The sequence below is a fragment of the Mchenga conophoros genome, linkage group LG6, assembly GCF_057382185.1.
Source record: "Mchenga conophoros isolate Kocher_MC1m ecotype Shallow Benthic linkage group LG6, M_conophoros_male_GT1.1, whole genome shotgun sequence".
Taxonomy (NCBI): domain Eukaryota; kingdom Metazoa; phylum Chordata; class Actinopteri; order Cichliformes; family Cichlidae; genus Mchenga; species Mchenga conophoros.
In genome coordinates this window covers 28,985,450-29,001,809 of record NC_140531.1, presented here as the reverse complement: position 1 = coordinate 29,001,809, position 16,360 = coordinate 28,985,450, and the positions used below count along the sequence as shown (strand labels likewise).

Here is a 16,360-nt window from a genome sequence, read left to right as displayed (position 1 = left end):
GAAAGTTTCACTTTAGTTTTCAACTGTAGAAACTGTTCATTTTCAGTTTGATTTGTATTAGTTTCAGTGTTAGTTTAAGATTTCCCCCAATTTCACAATAACAATAATTCAAATATGTGGCATAAAATCAATAATAATCAGCTATCATTTGCTCCAGCGCATCTGTTTTAGCATATTTGTGCTGCAGGAGAAAAAGAAAAAAAAAAATCGGTTTCTTTCTGCCACAGGGAAAATAATGAATAAAAAAATTAAATAAAAGTTAAACCAAGTCTCAGGGACTTGAGTCAAAATTTTCAGTTATGAATTAAGTATCTCGAAAGTTAATTCGGAATTTCAAGATATCTTGAAATTTCAATTTATTAGGTGGAAATTTTGACTCAGAGACCCATTTATGTGGTTTTGTTCTGTTGCTTTTCAGTGTCAAATAAAAAATTAAATTAAAAAATAAAGAAAAATAAAGAAAACGCACAATTGCAGGCAGTGTAAAATCGTGAAGCTTATAACTTTACGTGATTTATTTTTTTTTATTTACTTTTTTGTTGCTAGGCAGGGACCTTTGACCTTGGACAAGAGGCTGACGTGCAAAAGAAGGGTAACGGCTAACAGCTAAGCTAGCGAAGTTGTTAATGGTAAACGCCGGCTCCCAGTAAATGTGCTAGTGAGCTGGGGCGATCCCAGCATAACATTTAACAATCATTTTCGTTAATTCTAATAAAAACAGTATTTTGCTGCCAAATTTCACTTTCTTTTCGTGTTTGCGTCTCATAGCTAGCTAGATCGCTGTGTTATCGTGAATTAGCAGGACGTTAGTAAAGAGTTCACTCGTGATGCCTGTGGCAAAGCCAGAAATGCTTCTCTAATGTAGTTTGATTTTCAGCAGCTGTTCAGTTAACGTCCACTTGCCTGCAGCGGGAAGCATGTCGGTCACTGAAGTGTCAGCATCAGGGCAACACCTGGATCTGGATCTACAGGATTCAGACGGCAAGGACCGTCTGCAAATCGGCACATATACAGGTCAGAGGGTAGAAGACACTGTAGTACATGTCAGTGCAAAAGAAAATTGGCTGTTAGGAGGAGGATGAAGAGTGGGCAGGTGGCTGGTCCGGATCACATACCTGTGGAGGTATGAAGATGTTTAAAAGAGAGGGCACCGTTTAACACCGTTTTGGAGAGTTAGAGGAAGAAACGGGGAAGAAGTGGTACTTATTTTCAAGAACAAAAGTGTAAGAGCTGTAGTAACAACAGAGGGATAAAGCCGATGAGACATACTATGAAGCTGTGGGAAAGAATCGTTTAAGCTAGTTTAAGGAGAGAGGTGGCAATCGCTGATCGCCAGTATGGTTTAATGATGACAAAGAGCACTACTAAGAATTTGCTGTCGGTGCCTTGATAGAGGATTACAAGGCTGGCCAGCAGGACATGTATGAATACAGGTGTGTGGTAGGAATAACAGATGGATTAATGAGGAGGAGGTGGAGGTATGCTCTGGAGAGAAGAGGAATGAAAGTCAATAGAAGCGAGACAGAATACATGAGTCTGAGGTGTAACAGTGAAGATACAAGAAGGACAGTAAGTAAAGGTAGCTGAATTGAAATATCTGGGTTCAACCATCCAATTTAATGGATAGTGCACAAGAAAGGTGAAGCAGACAGTGATTGGAGGGTGGAGTGGGTCGAGATGACTGTTTGGAGAAGCAGAAAGAGTGATAAAGTTGCATTATGGTAGTGAGACCTGCTATGATGTATGGTTTGGAGACGCCAGCATTAGCAAAATGACAGGAGGCAGAGTGAGCAGGAGAGATTAGAAATGAGTGCATTAGCTCAGTTTGAGTAGTTTGGACATAAAGTTAGAGTCAGCTGATCGATACATGAATTTGTAGGAACATCACGGTTACACATTTGTTTTAGTGTAATCGCACCACAAAAGTGATGTAGAGACTGGAACACAGGAGGCTGTATAAAGAGGTGTTTTACCATCATCTGTTTTCTATTATGTTTTAATTTATGTGGGTATAGCACATGTGCACCATTCATTTTATGGTTTAGTAAAATTCTTTTAAATGTTTAGTAATAAATATAAAGTGAAAAATGGTTTTGATCACAGGCGTGCATGGTTTTTCTCCTAAAAAAAATAAAAAGTAGAAAATGAATAAATAATGAATCGGAAAAAACATAATACTAATTCAAGAAAAGAAAACCAATTTTAAAAAACAACATAAAATGTAAATAAACATCTAACAACCCTTTTCATTTACTGTTACTTTTATAATTTTTCTTTCATAAATTCATAAACATTTGAAGAAACAAACCAATCAAAATGAAATCGTTCCAGTCTGATCCAAAACCCTGTAAATTGATGTGGTTTAAACCTACAGGAGAACATCAGCCTCTCCATCATGTAGTAAACAGTATGGAGACGTTTTTGGTAATGGCTTTCTTTGCAGTCAGCATTACTCTAAAAATATCTCTGTCTCCAAAGTTTCTAATTCTTGTATTTCTTTTTCAGAAAATATTAAACCTTAATGAAAGAACACTGTGAAGCGATCATCATCATGCTGTTCTCTGTGTTTATGCACATGATTAGGTGTTTCAGAGGCGGAGAAGCAACTATCGTTTTTAGCTGACGTTGCTGTGGCGCCATCCTGTGGTAAATATGGGTGCAGCAGCTGCCCAGACTTGAGCCAGGTTGAGAAAAGCATCTGGCTGCAGCTCCAGTTCTTCTTGAGCAAAACAGATTGCGTACTTGACTGCCTCATCCAGGGGTAGGTTCCTGCTTTGTTGCACTCATTTTGGTCATTTCTCTGTATCATGAAGGTTTTTTGTGTCCTGGCAGGCAGAAGTGTGTAAGCAGGGACACTGTAGTTACTGCTGTGCAGAATTTCCTGTACACCTGTCAGCCTTTCTTTAACCACCTGGAACACCTAACCAGAAGCATCGTGTCCCAAAGCAACCCTCTGCCAGCTGAGAGTTGCACAAGGGTAAATTTTCACAGTTTTATAGCATTTTTTTCCTCATGCATATGAAAAGTTTGGGAAGTTACCATGCTCAGATTGCAAGCTAAAAGGAATTTCAAACACCATAAACATTGCTGAAGTTGTAGGGTTTTTTTTTACCCCCCCCCCACCTCTTGATGATAAACACCTGCATTTAGAAAAAACATTTGTTTACTTGTTAATTAAATTGATTTGAAAATCTCAAATAAAGGAAATCATGTAGGCAACAAACACTTTTCGCACCACTGTAGTTGACTTTGATTGGAAGCAACAGGTTCATCTGTTGAGTAGTTAAATTATGTATTTGACAGAAAGCTTATTGCACTTCATATAAGAAATGAATCCTATGTTGTTGTGGTCAGTCGCTTCAGAACAGTGTGTGCATCAGCTGTTGGAACAAACTGCCCGAGCGGAAGGTGTATCGGTGCCGTGTGTGTCTACAACTTGAAAATTTTGTGGTTTATATTTACTCTAAACTGTGTGTATGTGTGTGTGCAGCTGTTGGACTTCTCACAGCAGCTGTGTGACAAGTTGGAGCAGATGCTGCTGAGGTGTTCCAGCTACAATCTTCTCAGTTTGGATGAGAAGGAGCCACAAAGGTGCACGCTTATGCAAACGAATACTTGCTTTTGTTTACGGTGTGTTTGTACTATGAAGCAGAATTTAGTCTTATCGAGCTACAGTTGTGGGTGGAAGTTTGCATCCACTCATTATGGGAATGAATGTCATGCTTTTAAAATTTTGAACCGTTCTTTTTCAAGAATTGGGTGCACAAGTTTGAATTTATTTTGGATTTTCTCTAAAGTCAAAAAATATAAATTAACTCACTCAAGCCCTGTAATAAGTGGAGATGGAGATTCTATAATGAACTCTAACTTGACAAGGCCAAGCCTGACTAATACACATTAACCTTGTGTTAGTGATCATGATTGACTAAAACTGGTAGTTTCTCTTTGCTGCATAAAAACGATTTGTTGGACAGCACACATTGGATTTAGAACAATGAGAAAGTCCGAGGAACTCTGAAGATCTAAGGAGGAGAATTGTAGATTTATAGAAGTCAGGAAGGTCTTCTTTTGGAGCCATTTCTAACTGCAGACCCAAACGGTCACCCACAGATGGGATCGGTTAGGATGCTCAGGAACCATCCAGGAGCCAGCAAAGCTCAAGCCTGCCATGAAACTGCTGGAGCCAATATCCAGCCAGAATTATTCCATGAGCATATTAGCGGGAATGTATGTATACTTTGACTCTGTATGGATTAGAGTCAATCCAAAATAAATTCAAACTTGTGCACCCAATTGTTACTGAAGATGTATACGGTGCAATTATTCCACCCTGGAAAAAGAACAGTTCGATTCTATAATTAAAAAAGCCAAAATTTACCATGACATTCATGCCACTGATGTATTTATTTAAACTTTTGAAACTGTTACGTCATTACAAGTTATCAATGTGACTAACTTATGATTCTCCAAATCCTCATCCTCCTGTTGTTTCTGCTCATGTCCACATTTTATATCTAGTACTGTTTAGCTGTCACACATAAACCTGTAATAATTTTAAACCTCATGTGGTCACATTTCTTCCCTGTCCTACAGATTACTTCACATTTTCTTTGCACCTGCGTGCAGAACCTACTGTTGAGAATCAGCATTTTGTGATTCTTTTTTTTAATACTCCCATCATTTTCGTCTTCTCTGCACAACCCCAACACTGTGACTGTTGCTATAAACCTTTCACTCTGAACATCAACATCTTTTGCGTTTTTGTTCCCAGCGTGTCTCAGTTCTGCATCGGCCAGAGTCAGCTCGGCCACCTGAGGCTGACAGTTTTCCGTTACTGTGTACCCACGCCGTACCTCTCCCAGGTCAACACGGGGCTGTACAAACGCATGCGCTGGAACGTGGAGAAACTCCACAACGATGAAGAGAAAGAGGCAGAAACTGATTAGTGAGTCTGGATGTTGAAGCATCTCCATGTTCCGTTTCCTATTTCTTGCTCACTTTAAGTCATTAAAACTTCTCACCTTTCATGTGTCATTCCTGGGTTTCAAGCTACTTCCTGTGCTGTGAGGATTTCAGGCCACACAGAGAGGCTGATGATAGCTGCAGTCATGATGATCTGAAGGGGATCTGGTCCATTGGTCGCTGGGTGCAGGTGGACCCGGATCCCAACTCAGATGATATAAATGACTGGTAGGCTGCTATTTATGAAAACTCTGAGCTGTGTCCCCGATTAGGATTTTCTGACTCATCTGTGTTCATGTCTCAGGATCTTGTGTGAGGTCCCTCTGGCCAACTACCACAGACTCTTGTTTCTGGGTGAGGACGAGCCGTCTAGCTGCAAGGCTACAGACTCCCTGATGAAGCTGCTTTTGACTCTGGAGACAGATTAGCAACGAGCATCGTTTTGGTGCCTTATACAAGACCTAAGAAACTGTTCAAGGTTTAAAGTACGTTGAATGCAGCGTGTTGCCGATTCATCTGCATCCAGCTGATGCGAGACGTTTGAACATCTAGTTTCAGTTTGGACGTCAGAGCAAGAATTAAGTATTTGTGTGTTTCCGTGTTGTTTGCGATACGTGACCACTTCACTGGTTGGTCACAGCGACTGCATTCAGGCATGCTACTTTTACGTTCACCGCTTCATTCAGACACTCCTGCAGCAGTGATTGAGAGTTGTGTCCTGCCCCACCCAGACGGGCTTTAACGTTACTGCAAACAATAAAGAGGCTGTTCTCTGCTCATCTGATTAACCCATATCGACATCTAGAGTCTTGTACTACTGTGACTCGGCATAAACAAATCCTACTACATTTACTTCAGTCATATTAGCATCACAGCTGTTGATGGCAATTGACCAGGAGGCACCTTTAGACCTGAAGCTGAGCTGTTCAGATGACATCTGGAAACCAATCCTTAACCTTAAAAATAAAAGGACAGCGTCTTAAACACATCTGTGGGAACTCTGGGAAAGCGGTGCATGTCTGAAGGGGCTGTAAATAGGTCGTGTCTCTATTAGTGCACATGCCATCATATTTTAAAGTAGACAAAGCCTGTTGCGCACGAACCCTAGAATGTCCAGCTGTTAGAAGGTTCAGTGTCTTTTAGTTTGCATCTGGACATCAGAAGAGAAACTGTTCTACTTTTGTTAGCTGTAAAAACACAGAGGCGCCTGAAAACCTGAGGAGGTGAAGTTGTTCAATACTGTGAAGTTTGCATGTATGGTTTTTAGGTTGTAAAAGATTTCTGCAGAGTTCATGTCTGATGTTTTCAACATTCCCACAGTTGTACAATTTGTAATCGCTCATGTTGAGAAAAGGCAAAGTGTTATTAAAAAAAAACCCATTTTATTTACATGAAACATTGCATTGTAATAATTACACACAATCACAGATTTGCCTACAGAAATGAACAAAGACATTACACTTCAGAACAAGCTGCCACGGTCTGGGCCTTGAGCGAGACGGCCCGATTCGGTTCATTTCACCCGGTTCATGAAGACATTAAAGGAGCACACACAGGCTTCCTTTTCAATAAATTACAAAGCAAATGAGAGACCGACGGACTCTGAGCCCAAGTAAATAACGAAATGTGTTCAGTTTGACCTTGTAACCATTCAGCTCATTAGTCCTGTTGGTTGAACATGAAGAAAGGCAATTTACTTAGAATAAAATCTACCATTTACACTCAACATCTTTCATTCTCTATTCAATAAAAATCTAAATATAACTCTTAAAACTGCTACTATAACTCTAAAACTCTGAAGTACAAAAGTAAAGTGGAGTATCCCTTCATTACAGTGATCAGTCTTTAATGATATACCCGCAAATACTTGAAAACACACCAAGGACATAAAAAATACTGAGCGCCACGTGTTCCCCGCCTGGAGCTGCAGGAATGCAAACTTTAGAATACGCTCGAACATGTGGCGGACTCTCTGCTGGAGCCAATCGTGGGAAAGGGCAAAAGTACCGAACATCGAGTCTCAGTCTGCGGTTTAATATTCGGGTCCCTGCTTTGAATTCCATTATCAAACACAATTCGGTCTTTATGCCACTGATCCACAGCGGAAAGGCCAAGGCAGCGAGCCAAGAACTGACTCAACAGGATGTGGATGGAGGGGAGGGGCGACGAGTGCCAGATTTATGAGCCCTCCATTTAGATTCACAACTAGAAGCAGAATTAAACACAAACGGACATCAACATATGGCACTTTTAAACATCTCCTCGCACCTCACAGCAGTGTCGGTTAAACCCAGAGCTCAGTGGTTGCGTTGAATCTGCATCTGACAGCTGGCCTTAAAGCATGCAGTCTGTCACTGAAGCAACGCAAGTATGAGAACCTAAGGAAGACTTTAAATATAACGTTGGGCTACAGATCCTGCAAAAGCATTTAAACACTAACCAGTTCTGTCCATTCTAAACAATGATAATAATGATAAGAACACAAGCTTACTAAAACCTGATTCCAGTGTTTCAAAGGGGTTGCACAGACCACAGGTTGTACTGACCTTTGGTGAGGAAATGCGATCTGAGCAGCTCAGACTGACATCATTTCCTTCATCTTGTCCTAATCTAACGATTTCTTTTACCTCAATCTGGAATAACTTACATTAAAATAGGACAACAGGGACGTCTAGGCCTCAAGAATAACTAGATTTGAACGGGTAAAAATTTAAAACACTATAAGGAATTGAATTAAGTGCAATCTGAGTGTGTTCCCACTTTTACCTAAAGTGATGATGATGCATGTAAACACAAACAAATTAACAGGTATGGCTTTGATTTAAAAAAAAAAAAAAAACAAACAAAAAAAAACAAAAACAAACACCCACACAAAAAAAAAAAAAAAAAAAAAAAAAAAAAAAATAATTCGCAGGTTCAAGTGAGGAACAGTTTGCCTTACTGGGATCAGCAGTTGCTGTTTGGCACTGTGTGCGCGTGAGTACAGAGATTCAGCAACAGTGTCCAGTTCCACCCTGTCAGTCAATAGATGTGGTGCATGATGGGAGTCTGTTAGTGATCGTATGGTTTCAGGTGTGTGATGTTCTAGTGTGTAAAGTTGGTGTTTAGAGTTGTGCGAGAGGTAAGTGAGGTGCTGAGTTTCAGCGTGCGGCGTCAGGTTGTGCTCATCTGCTTGAGTTTCATCGGCAGAGATGAAGCTCGGGTTCTTCGCCTGCAGAGTGAGAGGCTTTCAGCGGAGGCTCTCAGGCGGTGTCACAGCTCAGGTCCTGTTCTTCAGTCTTGCCTGGTTTTACATGCACGTTAAAGCAGACCTAAAAATCGGGTTTGAATATCAGTCAAGCCTGACTGATTTAGAATTTTAAGACTAATGTTTGGCAATTCAAAAATTTGACATTGGTTGATTTGTTTGTTTTCTTTAAAATTGTCCTTGCTGTCCTTTCAGCTCGGGCTCTAATCTGATCCCTTTTCTCATTCAGAATAGTAAAAATAAACGAGCATAGAAATACAACCAAACATACGGTAACTGACGCTATGGATACATTTCTCTTTATAGTGTTGGCAATGAACATTTTTCCTACTTGCAGAGAAGAATTTTAAATATTTACCTAAAGACGTTTCACCTTTTCAGTCCATTTAGTTTAATTTACCATCTTAAATACTGCCTGAGAGTCTTACTCATTAACCTTTTTGCATTAATTAACAGCAACGTGTTTGGAGAACCAGCCAATAATTCAACTGTAGCACCACCAAACATTGGTAACAGTTTTGTTTGTGCTTGTTTTCACAGTACAGGAAGAAAAACCATCATCTCTGAAATTAACTCGGGGCAGTGGTTCCATCTCTTAAAAATAACATTGGTCACTTTTTGCCACAGCTCTGAATTTTAGCTGCTTTCAAAGCCCCCAGTAAGTAGACATACTCAGTAGTTTGGAAGAAAAACAAGATTCAAAGAAAGTCTAAAAAAAATAAAGAGTGCGTGGAACAAAGTCATTCGCCACCCTGGTTGGGAACCACTGATCTACAGCACCACATGATCATGGGTCTGGGCAGAGTAATACAATTTGCCTTTGTGATCCCTTCGTGTACTCTGAAAATTGCAAGTGACTTAAGTGTGATCTCATTTATGTTCCTTATCAGATTATGTAATATTGATGATGCCCAGCCCAAAATGTTTACCTCAATCCATACGGCTCTTCTCCAGGAGTGAATATCGGGAGTTTATACAGTAGACTGTTCGTCACCCTGTGGTGTGTGCATAAACTGGCAGGACTTGTGTCACGTTCCCTGTATGAATGCGTGACTGGTCCTTCAGTGGTGAGTCTCCAGCTCTACCACCGTCCACTCCCCCTGTGGCGAACTGCCCGTGGCCTCGGGGGAGAAACTACTCACGGAGGTGACCGTGGCAGAGGGAGGAGCGAGTGAAGGCAGCAGACTGGGCCACATGCTGCTCTCCAGGGGGCTTAGTGTGCCTCCTGCACCTCCTGGCAACAACAGCAGCGAGGAGCAACTATCTCCATTCAGTAGCAGGGTCTGATTAATCAGCTGTTGGACTATGTCCACTTTCTTCCCCCAGTCCAGATCCAAGGGTGGAGGCCGCTCTGGAGACTGGGAAGGGGAGGAACTTTCTCCATCCTGGGAAGGATGGTGAACGTCCTTTTGCTTAGGTTCCTTGTGTTTAGTAGGTTTTAGCTCGTTTATTTCTTCCTCACCATCCACTTCCTCTTCATCACTGTTCTCCAGGGCTTCGTAGATGGTGCAGAGGGCAGAGGAGGGGGACAGCAACACCGTCTGACCTTTGTTAGACTGCTGTAGCTCCTGCTGCCATTGCATGATTTGCTGCCTTTGCTTCAGCTCCTCTTGTTGCTGCTGCAGCTGCAGCTCCAGGTCTCTCCTCTGTCTAAGCTCCTCCTCCTCTTTCTTGGCTGCCTCTGCTTGCTCCTTTATCCGCCTTGCCTCCTCTTTATTGCGCTTTATTTCTTCTTCAGCTTCCTCTTTCTTCCTTCTCTGCTCCTCTTCCTGCCTCCTCTTCCTCTCCTGCTCCGCCTCCTCAAGTGGTTTGCTCTGTTGTTCCCTACGTTGTTCCAGCTCCTGCAGCTGTCTCTGATGTTGCTCCAGCCTGCGGAGCTGAGGGCTCAGCGCCTGCTGCTCGAGGCTCCTGGGAGGGAGGTCGGCACAGGTCAACCTCGGTGGGGTAACGCCGGCGCTGTGAGGTTTGATAATGTCATAGTAGGCTCTGGTGTATGCTGCGTGATCGCGGCGGTGAGGGTGCGGTAGTGCAGTGAAGCCTGTGAGAGAGGAAGTGGGAAGGAAGATTCAAGTAGCATGACATACAACAGAAGGTAACAGGCAGCAGGACAGTGACAGCGGTGCAGTGTGAGTACAAGCAGAAAGGGTGTAGAGGGAAAGGGCAGCCTTTAAAGGCTTGTACTAGATAAAGAAATGATGAAAGCGCTGTAAAGCCAAGGCCGAACGTCTGCCGGTAGCCTACAGCACCAAAGTGACCAGCAGTTATCTGTAATTTTGCAAGTGACAGTGTGGCATTGTCAGAGGGGTTTAAATAATTAAAACAATAATGAGAAGAAAAAAAAAAAAAATCTCAACACACCAAAACAAAACAATAAAATTGTTTCCTAAGGTGAGGTGACTCAGGGCAGTGACTGGGCCGAGGGTGGGAAATTTGTGCAGAGAGCAAAAGGTTTGTTTCGTGTTTTTCTTTTTTGTAAATATGCAAAAAAAAGCAGCCAAACTTCCTGTATATGCAATCACTATCAAATACAGTGAGACATGAACAACCAAAGAAAAGCTTACTGCAAGCTCTTGACAGTCATCACCCGTGAACAGAGTTTATAGTTAGACAACCAGTGATGCATGCAAAAGCTCTCCATGCATTTTCAGACATCCAGCATCACAAGAGAAACCAAAAATCATAGCTTGGCTTTAGAAGAACTCAAATGGAAAAAGAAAAAAGGTAGATATTGTTCTAGAGCCAAGCTATCGAGCTGTCCCCAAACACACCAATCCAAAGTAATGAGATGAAATCAACCCAGTGTGCAACACTGACATGCATAAGCTCTGTTAACATTAACACAGTGCAGCGAGAATGCTTAAAAGGGTAGTAGAAAAGAGCTGAAATAGCAACACACCCTCAGTGAACTGGAGGGAAATTGCAGTAGTAGAAGAAGAATGAGCAGAGCTGGTTCCATCGATGCCCGACGATGAGGCTTCAAACTTCTTGGCTGCTTGAGATGTGTTCGAGGGTCTGATTTAGCGAATGATCAGTTCACTCATTCAGTTTGTGATATTTAGACCATTTGATGAGTCTCACTGCTTACCAAGTCCGATTTTCAAGATAAAAGTATAACTCAAGTATGTTTCTCTGCAAGTGTATGACAGTTATTAAAAGGAGATACGTTTAATAGCAGTAATGTGAGGACTTATTATAGATACAAATCCATATATCAATGAAAAGCATTTACACGCCGTTCCCAAATGCCCACTTAAAAATAAACTGTAGAGTAGGAGGATAAATCACAGTAAAAATCTAATCTTTATTTAAAGTTTTAAGGTTCATTACTCCAAAAAGATGGACGAACAAAAGAAAAAAAGGACAGGGTACAATTTAAAGTGCAAGAAGATTAAGCCTGTGTAATGTAGGAGAGCAAACTCAAACATGAACATACAATCAGAATCTCATGATTAGCCATTAGCTTCTTAGTTCAGTAAAATGCAACAGGATAAATACACATGGAAACATCATTCCACATTTCTTTTGTTATGTTTCCGTCGTTAAGAGCTGTAAACAGACAAGTCACATCCATGCCAGTTCAGGGCAGCCACAAAATTCTGTGTTGAACAGAAACCAAAACCCAGGCACGCTCACACATTACATGGAAATAGACATAGCTATTGCACATACAGGAATTGAAGCCATATGCTCTAAATGGAAATTTAATATCAGGTTGAAGTGCCATGGTTGTCCTGTTTTTGCTCTCCGTTTCTTTTTTCCTTTTTTTGGGAGTTTAACTTTGATTACATCCACACCCAAAGATTGCAGATCAAACAACAAGAAATCTAACTGATATTAAGGGGAGACTGGTCTACAGGGCCAAAAGGAGGACAGGGTCATGATTTGGGCTGTTAGGGAGATGATGAACTATACGTTACCTGCAAAAGAGTCCTCAGTTTTATCACACACAGCAGAATAGTATGGAGGCTGGGCATCATCCAGGTTTTCCTCTGGTTGCTGTAAACGGTGAGTGGATGAACGATCTGGCGCTTCATCTGACCCCGGCGCTTCCTCTCTGACATGTTGAGCCGACTCTCCTTCCTGCTTCCCACACTCTATGTACTGCTGCTCTGCGAGACACGGCTGTGGGATCAAACAGGACTCCTTGGCTTCCTCGGGCAGCTCCTCCAAGGAGAAAATACCAGGGCTTTTGATACAGTTCTCCCCTGTGGACTGAGCGTTGGAGTTTGAAGTTGTGGTGATTGTGTCAAAGCCATAGGATGCCAGTGAAGTAGCCGAGGGTGGAGTGGTGTCTTCCCCTGCACGGCCCTCTGTCTCCGTCTCAGCCTCCTCTCCCTCTTCCACAGTGGACAGGCAGCGCTGGGCTGAAGGCTGGCTGTCAAAGGTTATGTTGGAGACTAGTGGCGTCTCCAAGGAATCATCCAGCTGAGCTTCTCCTTCCGTGTCACTGGCCTCATCTTCTGTTACTGAGGATGAGGACGGATTGGAGGTTGGGGCAGTTGCAGGGCCTCCCAAAACTTCATCAGCAGGGAGGGTCTCTGGCTCAGTTTCTTCCTCATCTCCTCCCTCCAGATCAGGCTGTGGAGAAAGCACTGGGGTTTGTGAACTTTGTGGCTGGAGCTTTACGTCTCGGTTATAGTCCCCCAGTTCCTCAGGTGTGCTGGTCTCACTGCTAACGGTGCTTGACAGAGACATTCCAGGTGCAGAGAGGGGGGGTGGGTGCGCAGTCTGCATTGGAGCTGTATTGGTCTGATCAAAGTACATTTGGCCCTCTAGATTTTGTGGCTCCTCTTTGATAGACAAATGATGGGGAACTTCTAAGCTTTCATGAACAAAAGGGGCAGATCCCATTTCCAGCCAGGCATGAGCTGAGGTCTGCGTTGGGGTCTCAGAATCTGCTCGCAAAGGGTCTGCTAAAGGGCTTGCTGCAGCTGCTCCCACCAGCTCAGGATCAAGAACCCGCTGTTGCTGTTGATGTTCTGCCCAGGGATCTGCAAAAGGGTTTAGCTGTTCCCACTGAGCAGCTGGTGCAGCAGGCAGCAGAGGCGGCGGAGGTGGTGGTTGGGCCACCCTGTTCAAGTTGTCCAGCCTTTCATCCTCAGCAAAGTCATCCTCATCTGCATTCCCGTAGCTTTCTAACCCACTTTCAGTCACCCCCTCACTCGCCATCTCCACATCATCGTCTTCCTCCTCTTCTACATCATTGTCATGCCTGGGTCTTGGCGGTTCATCTGCCCGCTCGGAGCCTACATCCATGTCAATCACCCGATCATTCTCGTCCTCATCGTCATCTTCGTCTTCATCAAAATCATTAACTGGTATGTCAGGAACCTTCTCAAAGTCAGGAGAACCTGCTGAGGCTCCTTCCATGTCAATGGCTCCTTTGAGACTACCATCTCCCAGATCATCAGTGCTTTCTGTGCCCTCCAGGACACCAGGGGCGCTCAGTTCAGATGCACCCTGCTGACTGCCGCTCACCTCCTCAGAGTCCAGCTCAGAGAGCAAGGCACCACCGGCTCTCCAAGCAGACCCCCCAACTAGTCCAGCTGACCCAGGGCGGGACTCCTCTGTGGGCTGTGTGGTTCCACTCATTTCAGACACAGAAACCAGCTGGCTTCCCTCCCTCTCCTCTTCATCTTCTTCCTCATTTAGATTGGCCGGAGGGACTATCTGAGGGACAGCATTTGCCGCTGCTGGAAGGACTGCAGATGCAGAGGAGGCCTGGTCTGTTAACAAGTCAACATTCGCTTCTGACAAGTCTGGAGTTGAGGCCTCGGGTGATAATGAAGGCATGACTGACGAAGGGGTTGGCTCCTGTGCTGTTGTTGTTAAGGGAGCACTGCCTTCAACTTCTTTTTTGAGCAGAGACTTCTCTGGTAAGGTTGTCTCAGAACACGGTGGAGGAGAGTGAGCCACTTCTTGGCTTTGAGGGGCCTCTTGAGGTGCCATCTCTGCAGTGGTCTCCTGAGGCAAAGCTGGGGCAGGCACCTCCTCTGGTGCAGCAAAGGATGACTCTTGTGGTAAGGCTGCTTTGGCCTCTGCTTGCGTTTCAGTTAGCACAGCTGCTGCTGCAGTACCAGCTGCAACTGCAGCTGCAGTAGCGGCTACTGCAGCTGCTGCGTTACTCTCTGACGCTTCAGCAGATGTGGTAGTGTTTGAAACGTCTTTCTTCTTGGTGGCAGAGAATGGTGGGACAGTCTGAGTGGGTTTGGGTCCACGTTTTGTTTTAGAGGGCATGTCGTTTGCCGCTTTGTTGGCTGGAGAGGAAGGTGGCGTTTGGCCAAAGGGTGGTCTGCTAGTGGCAAGTGATCGTTGAGAAGCGACGGGTTTCTTTGTGAGGGCATGTTTTGCAGGCTGTGTTGGTTTGAACTGTGATGCCTTTGAGTCCACTGGCTTTGTCGTGGATGATTTAGATGTAGTGCTCACCTTTACGGTGGCCACAGGTTTAAAGGGTTCGGGTTTTTTGGTAGTAGCAGCTGCAGCTGTTGTGGGTTTCTTGACTGGTGTAGTAAGTGGTGGTCGAGTGACATCTGGTGAGAAGATAAATAAAAATTAATAAAACATAAATTCATACACTCCTACTGGTTGATCATCATGCAGCTGATGTATGAGTAGTCAAATGCAGGTAGCTGACTATTTTAATTTGAGTACAAAGTGCTAAAGTAGAAACAAATACAAGGCATTTCTATTCCAAAGATTCACACAAACATTTTTTCACTAATATCTAAAAACATATGCTGAGACTTACTACAGATATTAAATCTGACCATTATATAGGTCTCCGATATACAGAGTCAAATTGGACTTTGCTTCAGAAGAGTATCTTGTCTTCTCACCTTTCTTAGCAGCAGCTGCTGCTGGTGGTTTAGGCTGTGCTGATGTGGTCCTGCCAGTAGATGGGGCTGTATTAACTCTGGAAACAGTTTTGGCAGTTGCAGCGGTGGAGAGCTTGGTTGTAGCTGTGGGAGGCCTGGATGTAGCAGACGTAGGTCTAGAAGTTGAGAGACCTGGAGAAGGCCTGCAGGCAGAGAAAAACAATGAAGGGTGAAAAAAAAAAAAAAAAAAAAACCCTAAACACACAGCTTTATTGTGTGGTTCATTCATTTTGTTAACAAAAGTCCAAGCATGAAATCAAAGACTCCACCTCTGTATGCATTTACGAGCATAAATAAATGATCAACTACACATAAGCCACAAAGGTAATTTCAACAATGGGAATCCATTAACAGCACCTTTCATCTACAGCCACGTAATAATGCCTTCTTCACCCCCCCCAAAAAATAACGAAAAAAAATATAAATCCCCAACCAACTGAAGATTAAAGCACAGTGAGAAGAGATATGGGAACTAATAGCCATAAAAGGCCCAAAGAACATTTTACAGTCTCTTCTTCACCAAGGTCCTGATTTGCTACTCAGTCTGGAGTTCTCATGAGACACTGCAGTGATCTACTAAGTCACACCAACTGCAACTACAAAAACTCATACTATTGCCACACACCTCACCTTTTACTGCTTCCCTAGTAAGTCCTTCACAGTATATCTGCCTCCGCACGTCGTTTACACTATGCCTACAACAGAGTCTCATATTACATTATAGACACTTTCATACATGAGCTTCTGACAGCTTCAAGTCTCAATTATTTCCAGTTTTTCTTCCTCACATGTGACACGCAGCAGGAAATATTTTGCTTCAGATGAATACACACTACTGGAAATACTAATGAGAAAGGACGTTGTGTGGACAGTGTGGAGAAAGAAGTACATGCCGCCTATTCAGTAGCTATGAATGCACCAGACTATAAGCAGGAGCACACTGAAGCAATCAACAGCCTTTGTGCATCAGACATTAGGCAGTCTTTAGCCTGCAAGCTCCAAGACAAAGACTGTAAAAGATTCCAGGTTTGAACAGTGAACCCAGTACATAAATGCTTTAAACATGCTTAATTTTAGCAGGTGGCGAAGGTAATTTCGCTGACTAATAATTTGTCATAGGTGTTGTCAATTTTATTTCTATTTTTTATTTTTAATTAAATGGAGTCGACCACCTGGGCTGTCGTACACTACTTCTTTAACTGACCTACAAGTAAAGAGAGCTGGTTAAATGAGCAAATTGCAGCTGCAGGCAGGTCCAGCACTCATTGAACAAACA

The 16,360-nt window shown here is 43.1% G+C and overlaps 2 protein-coding genes across 9 annotated transcripts in view; one reads left to right on the top strand and one right to left on the bottom strand.

The window, feature by feature from the left end:
• Positions 1-441: 441 nt before the first annotated feature.
• Positions 442-5,694, top strand: lg6h19orf67 (linkage group 6 C19orf67 homolog). 6 transcript variants are annotated; one of them, XM_085277275.1, is made up of 8 exons: positions 442-629; positions 881-1,014; positions 2,584-2,761; positions 2,833-2,977; positions 3,491-3,591; positions 4,772-4,945; positions 5,050-5,190; positions 5,267-5,694. In XM_085277275.1, exons 2-8 carry the CDS (start codon positions 918-920, stop codon positions 5,388-5,390), a joined length of 960 nt encoding a protein of 319 aa, XP_085133401.1. In that variant the 5' UTR covers positions 442-629; positions 881-917; the 3' UTR covers positions 5,391-5,694. The 6 variants fall into 6 exon arrangements, with proteins under 6 accessions (XP_085133401.1, XP_085133402.1, XP_085133403.1 ...); XM_085277276.1 differs by having other exon boundaries at positions 878-1,014; XM_085277277.1 differs by having other exon boundaries at positions 538-592.
• Positions 5,695-6,324: 630 nt separating this feature from the next.
• Positions 6,325-16,360, bottom strand: part of prr36a (proline rich 36a) — a 31,129-nt gene continuing 21,093 nt past the window's right edge. For 2 of the 3 annotated variants that reach the window (XM_085277273.1, XM_085277274.1), the window contains exons 4-6: positions 15,046-15,227; positions 12,127-14,739; positions 6,325-10,247 (exon numbers count right to left, since the gene is read on the bottom strand). In XM_085277273.1, coding sequence (XP_085133399.1) covers positions 9,271-10,247; positions 12,127-14,739; positions 15,046-15,227 — 3,772 coding nt within the window. In that variant the 3' untranslated portion in view covers positions 6,325-9,270. The remainder of the gene's footprint in view (positions 10,248-12,126; positions 14,740-15,045; positions 15,228-16,360) is intronic. The other variant, XR_014892762.1, reaches the window with a different exon arrangement.

Excerpts from the sequence above, each read along its gene's own strand:
- lg6h19orf67 (XM_085277275.1), top strand. The coding sequence starts at position 918 with ATGTCGGTCACTGAAGTGTCAGCATCAGGGCAACACCTGGATCTGGAT. Across the intron at positions 2,978-3,490 it reads CAGCTGAGAGTTGCACAAGG|CTGTTGGACTTCTCACAGCA; the intron begins GTAAATTTTCAC and ends GTGTGTGTGCAG. Across the intron at positions 4,946-5,049 it reads AAAGAGGCAGAAACTGATTA|CTACTTCCTGTGCTGTGAGG; the intron begins GTGAGTCTGGAT and ends CTGGGTTTCAAG.